Raw genomic sequence first — 16905 nt, 5'->3', positions numbered from 1 at the left:
TCCAAAAGGACTGACACGGAAGAGCAGGATGAAGAAGAGCCCTACGCGAAACCAATACGAACATGCTAGCTATGTGAGGCTAGAGAGTCCAGCAGCCATAAAAACTGACTAAGGACTCTCCTCCATGTCAGTTCTGCCCCATAGGAGCATCGCACTCGGGATCGAAGCTGCAGAGAATGGACGCGAAGGGATTGAGAAGACAGAGTAGAGCCAAGACTTACCCAAAGGCTGGGGAACCAGACATCCAGAGGCAAGAAGGCAGCCACCCGAGTGGTCCAGGCAGGACCCGATGTGCGGGGAGGAACCAGCATGGCAGAGCTGCCAAAAGCAGACCACAAGAGCCCAGGGAAAGCTGGAGAAGCTCACTGGTGTTGCAGAGGACTGTAACCCTTGCGGATCAAGTTGAAAGGTATCCGGAGGGGGGCCAGGAAGGCACTGGGAGACCCTAGAGGATGTGGTTGGGAGACAGTGGAGAACCATGTTCCCTGTCCCAGTGGGACCAGAGAGACCCGAAGCGAGAGCTGACAGGAGAGTGAAACAGGCTTAAATAAGAGACATTACAAAGGGGTCTGGGTCCGGAGCACTGAGAAACAGAATTGCACATGCGAGACAATGCCCGGCAGGATAGTGAACCGGGATTAATTGATAGATATTACAAAGCTGATGAGAAACAGAGAGAGTTATAGATGAGAGATAACCCATGGCAGGATAGTGAACCTGGCTTAAGTAAGAGACATTACAGAGCTGAGAAGGGGTCTGGGACCCACATAACGAGACGAAAAGACCAGAGGGTGAGAAGGGTATCCTTTGGCAAAAGACAGAAGCGGACCAAATGAGAGAAAGACTCTGTAATACAAGTCAAGAGAAGACCAGGGGAAGAGAAAGAGATCCTTTGTCACAAGTATTGAGAAGACCAAAGGAAGGAAGAAAGGTCTATTGGCAAGAAGAGAGCCTGAAAAAGGTTTGGGGAAGGGAGACACCTTCCCAATCTTGTTTTGGAACTATAAATAAATCACAAGAAAAGCATAGTGACGGCTAGGGGAAGAAGGGTATTCTCCATCATTCATGAACTGCTTAAAATATCCCGATGAAGGGAGTCATCCGGTTGGGTGTAGTTTACTTAATAGATTTCCTTTGAAGTGTAAGGGACAGAAATAGATGTGGGACAACGGACATGGGACTATGTTTTTGACAGACATTCTGGCACTATTGTTAGTTTTGTTTGAGGCAGGGAAACCCCTCTTCGTTACAGGGACAGGTAGGTATCCTCCTTATTTTGTGTTAAATAAAGGTCTGTACCAACAAACATGCCACCTTTGTGACTCGCATCTACTTCTGCACCCTTACAGTTTCCTTTTCTTCATTTTGTTAACAATAAAAGTGTGTAGCAACAGCCATGCCACCTTTGTCTCAATCTCTTATTTCTGCGCCCTTACAACATGCAAACATTCAAATGATGGCACAAGAAGCTTGAATGGCATATTATGCAGGAACCTGCATATACAAACCTAGACTTACCTCAATAGCAATACTCGTTTCCTTATTCTTGAAAAGTTGAAGGTCTTCTAAACGTTGCTTGTCTTCTGATGACAAAACTGAAAATATTTCTATTGGAGGATCCTATAAATTAACAGAACGCATAAGTAATTTGGTACACACTTACCATAAAAAATATATTCTGTTTACAATCATATAGTTACCTCATTATCTACAGGAACAGACAAGTCATCTAAATAGATGATATTGCCATCTTTTCCGACTTCATGAACGATAAAGTCTGAATATCTAATGGGAGACGGGAATGTGAAGAGATTAGCAGGTTCGGTACAGGTAGTATAAATCGGGTAACTCATCAAATCATCCAACAATCTCATGAAAAATAATAACCATGACTAGCAAGAGGAAAACCAAATTACTAAAATCTAGTTTTCAAAAATCAATTTACACTAATGCATTCTATATTAACACAAAGTGCACTAAATCAGTAATTTTGGAACTCAGGACTCTCATTTGAGAGTTTAACTTGTATTACTAAGCTGAGGCAACTTGTGCAAACTCATGGCAAAACTAGAAATGATTCTCTCAAATGAGGTTAAATATGGGAACCACTAGTCACTGCGGACAGATGAATCTTCTGCAATCTAGTTAAAACGCCAATGATCCCTCTTGTATTACTTGTTAAATCACCATTGGTTGTGCAATTACATAGGAAGACTTCTCACCTATGAGATGAAAGTACAGTTAGTTTTGTTTTCTATTGACAGGTTGCAACAAGTGCCCTCTTAGCAAGCACTGAGGAGTTGGTTTGCCAGAAACGTCAAAACTGCTCCAACAGGAAGAATGATTTGAAATGGGCCTGAAATAATTACGTTTTAGATGTTAAAAAGTAAGAAACATATCTTCTGAAAAAGCATGCCTTGGAGTTAATTTGCATACAGACCATGCATTTGTCAGTGGCTCTCAACTGGAGGTGAACTTCGACGTGTGGCAGGTGTGGCTTAGGTAAAATGGTGTATTCTACTCTCGGAGATCTAGTCATGGCATCCTACATGCTTGGGGCCAGATATAGATAGGTCCTGCTAACTTGACGAAGCTCATTACATCTTGGAGACAGTGAATTAGCTGTTCTAAGACCCCATGAAGGAGAGTACATAAACGTCTTGTGTGGAAGAAATATTTGCCCGATTGATGCAAAACTGTAAAGGGTCAGGGAGAGGATCTTAAAATAGAATTTGAGAGGAGGTTGGGTTTGAGATGAGGTTGGGAGCTAGTGAAGGTCTCAAACAGGTGCAATGTTTTCTGTGTTAAATTGAGCACTTGTTTTGCTGCCTGATTTTGTAACGCATGGAGTCTTTATTGCATAGGTTGGTACGCTCCGGTCCAGATGTAGGGAATTAGCAGAATTCATCCCAAAAGGACCAAGGTCACCACTGCTTAGACTCAGGTTAGGTGAGTCATGTCCAGAATAGAAACATGTGTTTCATTATGTGAAGTGCTAAAAAGCCAGATTGTGTCACTTCTTTCACTTGAGCGCTCAAACAGTTCCTTGTCAAATAGCATATAGCATGCGTGACGAATCACTGGGTTCGGTCACTTCTCCAAAGGGGGCAGGGGGGAGGAGCCTTTCCTTGTGGGGTTAGGGAGATGAGCCCGCTGAGCAATACCCTGCCTATGAGCTGCTGCAAGAAGGACCACACTGGGAGAGACTCCTGCCACGGGGACAAGGATTCCCCTTCCAATGAGGAACTCCCTTTCCATCTCACTCAAATCCAATAATAGATGGGCTGTTGACTGAAAACCAGAATCCTCCTACATCTGCTATTGTGATAACTTTGCATAAAATAAATACTTGCCTAATACTGAGACGTGTAAAAACCCAAGAGTGATAAAGAATAGGTACCTACTGTGAGGAGTCAGGAATGAAACTCAGACACAAGTTAGTCATGTGTTTGGTTAAAGACTTATTTTTTTCTTTTCAATAAAAAGGGTCAGGAAAAGGCCTCTGACCCTGCTCTAAGAGGAATTTCCCTACATAAAATAAAGAACCAAGTATCTGTCTGTGTCAGGATGTCAACATCAAAACCGTCCTTGTGTCCAAAAGTTCTATTCTGCCAGTCACACTATAAACTATAAGGGGTAAAGGGAAATGTCTTTAACCTAGGTGATTGCAAAAAGAGCTCATAAAGAAAGAACAAAAACGCATCAACATAAAAGTTCTCCAAGGTTGAAAAGCCTTGGCTCCGGAGGGGTGGGGGATTCGGGGGTCAGGGCTCCCCTACAATTCTCCTCAATACAAATGATTCTTTGTAAAACAGTTCTTTGTGTCTTTCTTGGCCCACAACAGTATTGTGATGTTCAAAGCTACTTAGCTTTGTAGTTGCACTTCTTTCAATAAATTCCTTTTATTTGGTAAACACACTTCTATATTTCTTCTTATGCTTTCTTGTAGACCTGAAACTGTCTGCCTTGCCAGGATTTATCATTCCCTGGCATTTGTCTGGTATACTCTCCTACTCTCCTGCCAGGCTTCTTATATTCATACACAATTGGAATTGCCTGGTTTACTCTTGCCAGGACTTCTTAGGAAAATATTTTGCTCCTCTTTTGCTTCCACTGTTATGGTTAAGTTGCACTAATAAAACCTATAAAATTCAATGAAAATACTTTGTTAAAAGGGATGTTATGGTTACAAGTAAAACCGAAAAACCTCAGAAATTCGCCAGTTATGGTAAACTAAGCAACCATAATTCACGCCACCAGCGTGCACTGCTAAGAATAAAACCCAGGACATCAAAGATGACATCACAAATAGCAGCAGCCTTTATGGCTTGGCCTCCGGCTTTAAATCTCCCGCATGTAGGTGCATCTTGAAAACAACTGGAGCGCTCATTGAACTTGCGGTTCCTTTCGTTCTGCATTTTTCTTTCCATCTTCCTTGTACCAGTATTTGGAGGATTGTGCAAAAAGTAGTTTGTCGTCGGGTGATGTAGATTACTTGAAAAATCACTTTCAACAGTTCTCAATGATGAATCGGTTCTATATGGTCAATAATTGGAAGTGAAAAGGGGAGTTTTGGAGCTTCCACATTTTAGACCATGGATGGAAGTTTAGTCTGCAGAATTTTGGAAAAGGAGTTCTCTAGTTTCCCCAACAAGGGGTGTAGATGTAGCCGGTCCGATAGCACAGCGAGTAGAGCACTCTCTTTGACTTCTGTACAGAGCCTACTGATGCAGGTTTCGAATCCCGGCAGGGCCAAACTCAGCCTTTCATCCTTCCGAGGTCGATAAATGAGCACCATACACTGTGGGTAATAATAAGCAGTGCTCAGATGCCTGAGGGTTCGTAGCGCTATATAAATGCTGAATTATTATTATTTTAATTATTATGGCAAAAGGCCATGAGGTTATCTTCATGAGCAAATCGGGGATACCATGTCCTATCCTATGAAGCCATGACATCCCCCGTAGGCAGTCTCCTCCCATGTGATCCTCCCTCATATAGCCACCCCTAGGAACAGGATCAGGTAGTGGCTGCCATCCCCAGGCCACATGGAAGTGAGTTTCCACCGGGAAATTAGTGAGGACTCCATTGGATTCATCACACTACTAGGTACTGGGACTAAGAAACCCAAAGGAGTCGTGATAAATCTGGCTTCAACACAGAAAAAGGCCTACTGCCAGAAGCTGGGGCAGCCCCAGAACAGCGTCATAAAAGGAGGGGCGAGTGAGTCTCAGAGAGAGACCAGGGAGTTACTATGCAGCAGCGACATGGAGACCGAAATCCTATGGAGAACGCTTTTGAATGCACTGGCGAACAGTCGTGAAGAAAAGCTGTGAGTTGAATTGCAGAAGGAGCAGACTGTAGAGAGTCTGGCTGGAAGACTGGCGTCCCAAAAGGGTAGTTCGAGGAAGACTGGCCAAAAGAAGCCAGAATGGTTAAGTGCCCACATTGCAAGACACCAGCACTAGTAGGAGTCTGTTTGGTTGTGGAGAGTCCCAGGAAGTGGACACGAGATTAAAGCAGTGGGCAGAAATGAGAGGGAAAAGAAAACCCTTTCCATGCTGATACCACACTAGAAAAGAAAGAAAGGTATATGCATAAATGATTGAATTAGAAAATACCTACTTCAAAATGATCCAATGTTTTTGGTCAAATGTACATTTTTAGTAAAAAATAGATGCAAGGTAAGGGTATAGGTTAATGAAAAGGGAAAGGGGGGGTCTCCCACCGCAATATTAATAAGATTCAACCCAAAAAATGTGGTCATTTTGCAGTAAGTATTTTATTTTTGATCATTTCACTGTAATACAAAAAGAAACGCCAAAGCGAAGGTGGAGAAGGAGACATGAGCGACAGAGCCATCCTGACAGGATACAGAACACGAGAAGAAGAGCACACCGCCAATTACATTACAGGTAACTGGGAAAGCAGCATTTATAATGATTGGCATAACTATATTCGGTTATCCACGAAAACCGAATACAATGATTGGAGTACTCTTACTCATTGCAGTAAATGTAGAGAAACGAACAGTGAGAAGTCTTCCTGGGGTCAACCTACTCGTCCCAAAAGAGAACCGAGTCAGAAGAAGAGTGAGAAATTCTTATGGACCAGCCTACTCGTCCCAGTGGAGGACCGTGGCATAAGAATACTGAGAAACGCTCAGGTATGCAGCCTCTTCGTTCCAGTAAATAACCAAATACTAAGTAGAGTGAGAAACATTTAGAGACTTCACCTCTTCATCCCACTGAAGACACAAATAATAAGAGGGAGAATCTTTCAAGGGTTCAACCTACTCGTTTCCGGGTGGTGGACAAATAAGAGTGAGACTAACCAATGGGTACATGACAGATCCGAGTGAGGAAATAAATGGTCATGAAGCTAACACAAGTGCTAAAAGGAGAACTGTGCAACTCGTGAAAGAAATGGCAGAAACAGAAAGTATATCCATTGCTATTGAGAAGGATACAGCTAAAAAATAAATAAATAAATGTACCTAGAGAGAGGACTATAAGAAAGGAGGGAGAGATAGAGAAATGGACTTGGAAAAGTCCCCTACGAGAACTGAATGAAGACGCGCTATTTGAAGATCCTATACTGAAAGAACATTGCTGGAAAGCAAGCACCAGGAGAAGGGAGTCCTTAGATGTTTGGTATAGGTAGAAGGGTCAGCATAGAATAGTTTAGGATGGAGAACAGATGGTTATTTTGGACTAACGAACAGATGAGTGCCTCCGTTTAGTTTCATTAGGTAGGGAACCCCTACGAATAGGAAAAGTCAGGCATTTTCTGATTTAGTTTAAATAAATAAAAATAAAGAAATGGCAAACTCTGTCTCCTCCGTCTGACCTACCACACAGGCCAATGTTATGCACTTTTACCAGGGTAAGCAAACTCCCCACTACTACAGGCAAACTCCGGACAGCCATGAAATTTGATTGGATCCCACCAAAAAAATCTAAGTTTTTGACTTCTTCAAATGTAATATGTTAATATTCATCCATTAGTGATTAGCCATCAGAGTGTCACGGAATTCCCCCTTCATCACCTGAGAGCGATTCCTTGGAGGATTTCTTGGGCGGTGTCTTCTTACACACAGACCTGGTCTTGTATAAGCCCGCGCAAGCCTCTTCTGGCTCCAGCGTGCGTTCAGAGTTCTGGGATTCAGATACTCCGGGGATCCAGGAAACGAAGGTGTGCAAGCACGGCACACAGGTCCAGGAAGCAAGGAAGAAGGGTAATGGACTAGAATTAGAAGGTCCAGGAACCAGAATAACAGTTCAGCGAACTACGGAGCACACGTCTAGTCGCTACTTGCAATAGCATTGAGACGCGCAGGGCCGCGGTCTATTTGTAGATTACGCTACGTCCGACGTGAAGAACGAGGAAGGCGTTTCACGTTAGACGGCCATGTTGGAAGTACCAAGGAGTGCAAGCCCCGTTGTGATAAGGACCATGAAGTCCAAAAGGGGTGCGTTCTGTGGGTCATGACACAGAGGGGCTTGAAATTAGTCTGAGGGTTGGAGGAGGGGTAATATTTCAATATAAGAGTTTGAAAAGCAGCGGAGTATCATTGAAGTAGTTGGGTAACTCCACTCCAAAGCTTTTAACTCCTCCTCCTCGGTGACCGCAATATCCATTTAGACTCTCCTTCTTCCTCCTCTACTCTTCCCTGACCTCTGCGACTCACTCTCCCTGTCCATCCTCCCCTCTGGCCGACTCACTCTGCAGGGCACACACTGGATGTCTTTATCTCCTCCGACCTCCCCCTCTCCATCCCTCTGACCACTCCTCTCTCCTGGAGCGATCACTCCCTCCTCTCGTCTCATCTCTCCCTCTCTTCCCCCTAAGCCAAGCCTACCTCAACACTGCCACATATCTTCTTGGACATCCGGGCCATGAAGCGTGTCAGTTGAGGCTTTCCCTGCCACCTTCTCCCTCCCACCCCCTCCACCTCCACCTCTGGCTGTCTCACATCCTGACACAGCCCCGTCTCGGCTCTGCTCTTCAATTTCTGATACTCTTTATGCTCCTGCCCCTGTCATAAGGATCTGTTTGAAGTCCAAAGCCAAGTGCAATTCCTGGTGTGACTCCGACCTAGTTACACTCAAACGTAAGTGTAGGGCGGCTGAGAGGAAATGGAGGGCTTCTTGTTCATCCTCTGACAAACTGGCCTGTCGCCTGCTCCAAAGGCAATACCCACTCTCTGTCCTCACCAAGAAGATTCCACATTCAAGCTTGTGTCTCTGCGGCATCTAACAACTCGGACAAACTCTTTAAAATCTGCAAGGGGCTGGCCAACCCTGCTGCAGTCTCTATCCCTCATGTTGCCTTCTAGGCTCTTTGGAATGCCGTTGCCTCTCACTTTCTCAAAAACCCAGGACATCTTGTCCACCTCTCACCCTCCTCTCGCCTCTCCGTCTGTGCTTGCTGACCCTCCTTCAGCCACCCCCCACCCAACTTCTCGTCCTTTCCTCTTTTCTCCCCTGATGAGGTCACTAGACAAGTCCGATCTATGAAAGCCTCGTCAAAACAGGTTCATCCCTGTTCCTCTAAAATCATTAAGGACCACATTGACACCCTTGCTCCGGCCCTTGCTGATTTTTGCAACCACTCCTTTGCCTCAGGATCCTTCCCCCTCCCCTCTGAAGCACTCCCTTGTGCATCCTCTTCTCAAAAAACCCACAGCTGATCCTTCTTGTCCGGCCAACTATCGTCCAATTTCCATTACTCCCTTTGTGGGCAAACCCCTGAAAAGGTTGGCCATCTCTCAGCTGAACCATCATTCCAATTCTGTTGGCTGTCTCCATGACCACCAGTATGGCTACAGAGCTGCCAGAAGCACGGAAACTGCTCTCCTGAACATCGTTAAGATCTGCTCTCCAACCTTGACTCTAGCATTCACTCTGTCCTCATCCTGCTCAATCTCTCTTCTGCCTTCGACACGGTCAACCATACCATCCTACACAACCATCTGCGTGAAAACCTGGGTATCACCGATCAGGCTCTGGCCTGGCTGACCTCTTTCCTCTCAGATTGACCCTCCCAGGTCCAACTTGGGTCCTTCCGATCATCTATCTTCCCCAGGGGTCGAACCTCTCACCCTGGCTTTTCAACCAATACTTGGCAACTCTCGCCAACTGCATTGCCATATTCTGCTCAAATATCCAGTGCTATGCTGATGAAACAACTAATTTTCAGGCTGCCCTCGGCCACAGCCTCTCCCTCTCTCATCTCTGATTGCTTAACTGCCATTCAAGATTAGTGTGCTGCCAATGATCTTTCTCTGAATGCCAGCAAGACAGAGATCCTCCTCATTGGGACACCTTCACCATCCTTCCCCCCTCAGTCTCTGGCCGGCCTCCCTTGGCCCTCCTCCTACCCCACCCTGCGAGGCTACGAACCTCTGGGTCATCTTTGACTCCACACTTTGCTTCTCCGCCCACATCTCTGAGGTCTCTAAAAAGTCTTCCTACTGCACCTCCTCAGAGGTACTCTGCCTTTCCTCTCCTTCCTCCAGAAGCTCATGGTCTCCCAAGCTCTGGTTCTCTCCAGGTTGGACTATTGCAACAGCTTCTTTCTAAATCTACCTGCCTCTACTCTCTGCCCTCTACAACTAATCCAGAACAGGACTGCGAGACTTGCCCTTGGCCTCAAGCCCTGGGATCGTATCTCTACAGCTCTGAAATCTCTCCATTGGCTCCCAGTGGATGCAAGGATTAAATTCAAAACCCTATGCATTGTCCACAAGGCTTTCTGGGGCCTGGGTCCAAAATACCGTCAGCTATCACTCCGCAAATACCCTCCTCTTAAGCTCTTCGCTCCTCTACCTCCAACTCCCTCAGGGTCCGTTGTTTTTCAAAGAAACGAGCTGGGGGTAGATCTTTCTTCGGCTGGGCCTCCCTGCTACTCTAAAACTTGAAGAGAACCATCTCCGGCTCCGAAAGCGCCTCAAGACCTTCCTATTTGCTTCTGCCTTCGCTCCCCCTCTCCCCTGCTGATCTGTTCCCTCTTGGCACTGTGCACCTGGCCACCCTCTGTCCTCTTGGACCAGGTACCTGCTCACCCTGCCACCCTCCCTCACTGCCTCCGTGCCACCCCTTACACTGGGGTCTGTATCTGTACCCATACAGTCCCCCCCTTTTTTCTTCCTCAGTGATGTCATCAATGAGATTTGGGATGGCATCTTTGAGGTCATGGGCGTTAGTCCTTGCAGTGCACACTGGTGGCACGAGTTATGGTTGCTTAGCTTACCATAACTGGCGAATTTCGGGAAGGGTTTCGGTTTTACTTGTAACCATAACGTCCCTATAACAATTGCATTGCATAGGTTTTTACTAGTACAACTTAACCATAACGTCCCTTTAACAATGTTTTTGTTAGTAAGTCTAAAAGGTTTTTAGTAAGGTACTGTAACCAGAATGTTGCTTTTGCGTAGTGTTTGCTGTAAAGATAATAGCTGTTTGGTACTGCAACGGAACCATAACGTCCCGTTGACAACGGTTGACAGTTTGTTACCGATTCCTTGGCTGCCCTCATGATAAAGGTGCGGAAAGGCCAAAATTGTCTGGTGTATGTATCCATGTGCGCTACCCCTTCCTTTTCCGAATAGTGTTGGTCTATTTTAGCAATTACAGATGTACATGTAAATGTTGGTGAGTGTTCGAGTAGTTTCTCTTTGTGTGTTAACATTGCATGGTGAATCTGTGCCGCACGGTACTGGCTGAGAGGACTACAGATGAGCAATATGGACGTTTCCAAGGGAAACTGCACCTGGTCGGCGTATGTGCAATCTCACAGCAAGTATCCGTAGGACTGCGTTAGTGGCCGCATGTCTGCATCTTCTAATGCACTTTTAAATAGTTGTGGAAGTGCACATGTATGCGCTCCACACCTATACCCATGCATAGGTCATCCACTGTGTGTTGGTAACACCACCCCTGTCGCCAGCCCTATGGATGCATACGGTATTCTACCGCATTTCAAGTACTCCTGCCAACTACGTGGGTGGCTCTGAAAACCTACCAATGTGTGGCTAAAGCACGCCTGACTGTATGACGCTCACTGGTAAACAAGGAACAGCAACCTGCAGTGTAACATGGGCGTGTTAAATCTCACATTAATTTGATTGATGTGCGGCTTGCCTTTCCATGGCCCGTGAAACAAATACATTGTGTCTACACGGACCAGTGTGACAGAAAGTGTCAAGGTCGGCTGCGGGTCGTACAGTTGAAGAAAACATAACTGCAGGTGGGACAGTTTGTAGTGGGTCTGCAAAATGGCAAAGCTGGTGCGGCTTGGTCATGTACATACTAGTGCATGTAAAGGCAAGTAAGCAAACATCAGAGTGCAGAGCACAAACAATGTTAGCAGTGGTTAGAAAAGTACTGTAGCTGCATGGGTCGCACAAAATAAATGGCTTCCTGCTCCACGAAATGAAGCTGTGTTTCCCGTTATTGTAACCATTCTTATATTCCAGAACGTATGCATCTCTGTGAATGCTTCTCCTAAGACTAATGGCGTAGCATAGTGTTTGTACTGCATGTGACGACAACTGAAAAGAAAACAAGGGGCCAGTGGGCAGTCCAACGCCCTTCCAACAATTATGTAGGGTAATTTCATGTACAGCATTTGCCACATCTGCTGCGGGCAACAAGAGGGGCACTTCTGTAGGGGAGAAGCACTTAAAACATCCTTGCAGACCATATGCCGCGCTACAGACCCTTACCCGGGAAAGGGCATTGTATTGTGCATGTACTGCAAAGCGCTACTCTACAGAGGCAATGTACTTGGAAGTGCATGGGAAGGGTCCTTCTGGGAGCATGACAATTACTGGTGCCTATGCAGGTGATGGCCACCCAGTAATTCCGTCTCTCGGCATGTCCCCTACGGTATAAATGCAGGTGCTGCCCCTTCTGTACCAGGCCTTTCCTGCCGTTCCTTCTGTGGCGTGTGTACGAAGGCCGCCAAGTACCACACAAGTAGTGTTTGCTGGGTTTGCCTTAAGCCTTGATCTAACTTCGCTCAGAGGACGTCTGAGGCTGTGACATGCTGCACTGCCTGACCCCACAGGAAGAAGGTGATCCAACTTGAGTATTTTCTTGCAACTCTTAGCCAGGAGTGGCATACTAGATGTTATTACAGGACGGACTCTAATTACTGTGTGATTAGAGCACTGGGGGTGTTGCCATACGAGTGTTCCCAACTTCCCATTGACTGTTGAATATATTCAATACTGTGTGCCCAACTTCCCATCGAGTCTGTGAAAAACACGTTGTCTTGAGTTATTGAAAGTAACGTTACGTGACTTGTCATCACGTTAAAAGTAAAAACATTCTTTTATATCCTTCTGTTTAAGGTACCTCTTCCTTGCTGGAAATCCCACCCCCGCCGGGTAACGCCTCTTCCTGGGTCTTTAAATATTCATCTGCCAGTGCACAGCGGTGCGCGGCGCTGCAGAGACACCCTCCTATGATCAGCCAAGGTTAATACGGTACTTAAACTTGGTGCTGGCTATTATTTACTATAGATACCCTTTATCACTTATAAGCATCAAGTGTTTCCAAGTGTATGCTTTCACTCTGGACACGAGGACAGCTGTAATTGCACTGCTGCTGACCTATATGTGGGGCAGGGGGACGCTTGGGCTTCATCTTACCTACTGACTAATAGCCTGGTGTTTACCTTGAAGACTTTGGTAACCGAGTGTGGGTTTGACAGTATGGTAACAAAATTGCGTAGTGGGAAAAGGTGTCTAAACGGGTCTCCTTCCATGCTAAACGAATGGAATATGTCAGATGATGAAGTCTCACAGGAATCCATAAATCGCACACAAAAAAAAAAGGGAGATGGGTTCGCAAGACATCTAGCGAAATTGAATCTGTTTCAGCTACTCCTATATTGAATACAGATCTATTGGAGCTGGAGCATTTAACAAATGTAATAAATCCAAACACAAACAAAACTGATACTACAGCTCAAATTCACAGGGAGAGCAATGAGGGTCTTATCCAACAAACCCGATATGTAACATAACCATCACTGACAGCTCGCTACTGGGTGCAGTTACCGATGGCTATGCTTCACCTAGTATGGATACATCATTGGTTGCACCAGCGGTTCTTGCTGAACTGCACAGCAGAACGCGCTTATCAAATGGGCCATCAACCCCAGCGGCTAGCTCACGTGTCTTTAGGGAGCAAGTCCATTTCCATGCAGCTATTGCGGCAAATTTGAATCAACTAAAGGAAACAAGAAAGAACGAGACAGGGTGGGACACCAAAGAGCCAAAACAAAATGCTAGCTCATCTTCACATGAGTTAAGGTGTAACCCAACAGATGTTATCGGCCCTCACTCACCTGTGCTAGGATCTGACCCATGCCCACCTAAACGGATGTCTGACATACCACGGCAACCAAATTCATCTATGCCACTATACCCTCTTGAAGATACCCTAGTGGATCTCAAGCAACAGGAATTACAGAAATGTCCTGTATTAGCAAGGATTCTGAATTTGCTGGATAAAAGGGCATGAATATACACACAGGGCAATTGGTGCCCTGAGCCTAGCAACCTCAGAAATCAATTCTAGATTGAGTAAAATAGAGGGCTTTCTGATGGCTCAAGAAAAATGTCACACTTTTTGGGCAGACAAATATGTTAGTGGGAGGCCATTACATGACAATAAGTTGGCGGAGTACATAGGGGTCTCAAATGTGAATACTACGCCTCCGTCGACTTCGCAATCAACGCAAATCATTTCTTGGGGGAAACCTGATATCATAGAAACAACCCCACGAGTGAGTGTGAATGAGCAAAATACGAATCACCTTCCCCCATATGCTGAAATGGCTAAATTGCAACATGACAGAATTTTGGTGCTAGAAAAAATATTGTTGGCTGCTAATTTGGTACCCGTGGAGATGATGGGTAGACAACTTGACGGGGATGACGAATTGAAAACTCCTGTCTTGAAAATCTCTCCCGACAGTCCTACGGCCCTAACAGATCTGATTGACCTAAATGATGGTCCCAATCCGAAAGGACCAGTTCCCATTGAAGCCCTGACCGAAGTTGGCAATGATAATCACTCAACCTTTTTTATGTCTCGTAAAGCAAAAAAACTTCATGCAAGAGGATTGAAGGGGCAGACTAACACAAGTGCCCAACATGCCAGGACACAATTGGGGTGTAAAACCACAAATAATAACAAATAAACTAACAAAAAAAAAAAGGATATGCACATTAATATACAGAAAAAAAAATGATGACATGAAAGTAAAGGACGAAACGATTATTGATATAACCCAGCTTAATATCGAAAGTCAGGTTCTTTTGGGCATTGATGAGAGTAACGAAAACGCAAACTCATCAACAATCTTATCAAAGGGGTTGAATAAGGAAAAAGTTCAGGGAGAAGAAGTAGATACTACTGATCAAATCTAAGAGAGTGGTATAACACCAACTCCTCTCTTTATACAAACACAGTTACAAAGGTTCTTTGAAAAAATGGATAAGAATATATCTTCTATATCCCTACATCCACAAGACCCTGTAACTAACACTGATGGCTCTACTTCTCCGACTAATTAATTAAAGGGCAGTGAGATCACCCAAGGGCGAAGTGTTGACAAAGAAAAGGTGCACCCACAGGGATCGGGGGTTGATAATTCACACATATCGCCTGCTTGTCAAAATGTGTGCGAAAAAGAGCACATTACCAATGCCAATCCTGTATTTGATGGACAGGGAGTCGAGAGAGCCCCAAACTATAAATAAGTTTCACCTGAAATGAAATTGGTCATGGGTTGGACGGTGGATTCGACAAAAGTCGATAAACCAAACTTAAACCGTGCCTCATTAATGAGAGTATTCCATCAAATACCAGCCCTGCGTAACTTGGTCTCTAACGATATAGATTGGATCGGACTCCCTTATGTCCCTAATTGTAGGATGCTCTGCAAATACCAATCTACAATAATTGCTTCATTAATATGGAAATAAGAAAAAGATTTTCAGATCCTCGGTATAATCTATCTATGTACTACGCAATTGAAGATGCGACATGTTTTGTTGAATATCATGCCCCATCGATTCAAAGTGACGCCAGTACAGATTTACGAGACGCCCAGTTCGCAAGTATGCATGAAAAAATTAGATTACAATCAGAATCAGTTGCACAAATTGTAACAAGTCTTGCCTGGCTGGAACCTCTAATGAAAACACTAATTGGTGATCTGCCTGACAAGGGAAAGCTATAAAATAATGCACTCGTGATAAACTCATGGAATTGCTGTGGGTTTAAAAATCTAAAACTATGGTTTCAGCAGATCCAATATTCCCGGCTGTAATCATAGTGCAAGAAACCATAGCACTTCAGAACATTTACTTAGAAGGCTACACAGCCTTCTGTGCCCATGCTGTGAAAGGTACTTTTGGGCGTCCATCCGTGGGGCTGGCTAGATTTGTGAAACACAGTTATAGTGTTAAGATACGCCAAGAGTTTACTTCAACAGACATTCTTGCCATTGAACTTTCCTCAAGTGCTCAAACATATTCACATATGCTAATCATTTCACTTTACTGGAATCTGACCGTAATCCCGGTAGACAGCATGATCGACAAACTAAATAATGTGATTACAGATAGTGTTGCAAACTTTCCAAACATGTAAATCATTAAAGGTGGTGATTTCAATTTGAACCTCACTACGACGACTGTGGGGCCAGAAATATCAAATTATCGTTATGCTATGTCCTCATATGAAAGGGGTCAATTATGGTCAGAATATTTTGAACAATGGGATATGCAAATAATACCTTTTGCCCACAAAGCGCCATTGCATACTTGGTCTCGTGGATCTAAAACCTCCACGATCGACTACATTGTGATTTCTGGCCCCCTAGCAATTACAGCAACCGTATGTAACATCACACATTCCCACCTTAGGGATCACGGCATTTTGGAATGTTGCCTTGAATATAATCTTCCAGTGTATAACTTTATACCTACCTTGTCTCTATTAGAAGTAGATCGGAAGGCAATATCTATTATATGGAATATTAGCCTATACAGGCAATTGAACTACTTAGTGAACAGAGACATGGTTAAAACAAATACTCAAATGATGTCTACACGTGATCTTAAGGCTTGTGAAATAAAGAATGATGCTATGATACGGGGACATGTTGAAGCGCTAGCAAAGCAAAAATATCTGAACAACCGAATACCTACAGTGGTACCTATAATGCTGCAATTGCCCTTAGGAAAAAACAAAAAAATAGCGAAATACGCAATCTGCTGAAATGCGATAATGGAAGAATTTCCTATACTAGGGAAAAAAAAAAAATTCTAACAAGGTACAAAAATTAGCTTAAACAACTGAAGTTCGACAAATATATCAAAGCCAATCAATAAATGATTATCAATCTCACGGATAAAAACACTAGAGAAGTTTGGGCGATACTGAAAGATCTGCTATCGAAAGGAATCCCTACATTATGTTTGGCCGTAAGCGGCAAAGACTGGATTGACTTATTTCGGAAAAAATATGCTTTGCCACAAAAATCCAGCAATCCCGAAAATGTAGTTACTATGACAGAGCTGCCAACACAATGTCCATGGGGCTTAGATGATATTGTACAGATTATAATAAAATTGAAATCCTCCAAGGCTGCTGGGCCGGATGGCATCCCTCCGTGCGTTGTAAAAGACGATCCGAAGTTATGGGCAGCAATTATACTAAGGCGCTTGGAATACGTATTTCAATCTAAAACTGTACCATCATCTTGGCTATCTGCCCTTGTAATACCAATACATAAAAAAGGTCCTCTAAATGACCCGGGTAATTTTAGACCTATAGCCTTGATCGATGTATCCGCAAAGATTTTTGCTGCGTTAATTTT

The 16905-nt window shown here is 44.3% G+C and overlaps 1 protein-coding gene across 2 annotated transcripts in view; it reads right to left on the bottom strand.

The window, feature by feature from the left end:
• PUS7 (pseudouridine synthase 7) overlaps positions 1-16905 on the bottom strand; it is a 1198018-nt gene that overhangs the window by 1013039 nt on the left and 168074 nt on the right. For both annotated transcript variants that reach the window (XM_069629126.1, XM_069629125.1), the window contains exons 3-4: positions 1701-1785; positions 1519-1620 (exon numbers count right to left, since the gene is read on the bottom strand). In XM_069629126.1, the coding sequence (XP_069485227.1) occupies positions 1519-1620; positions 1701-1785 (187 nt within the window). The remainder of the gene's footprint in view (positions 1-1518; positions 1621-1700; positions 1786-16905) is intronic.

This window comes from Ambystoma mexicanum, chromosome 12, assembly GCF_040938575.1.
Source record: "Ambystoma mexicanum isolate Mex_15411 chromosome 12, UKY_AmexF1_1, whole genome shotgun sequence".
Lineage (NCBI taxonomy): Eukaryota > Metazoa > Chordata > Amphibia > Caudata > Ambystomatidae > Ambystoma > Ambystoma mexicanum.
The sequence above is the reverse complement of the archived record's forward strand: the minus strand, read 5'-3'. Positions and strand labels throughout refer to the sequence as shown.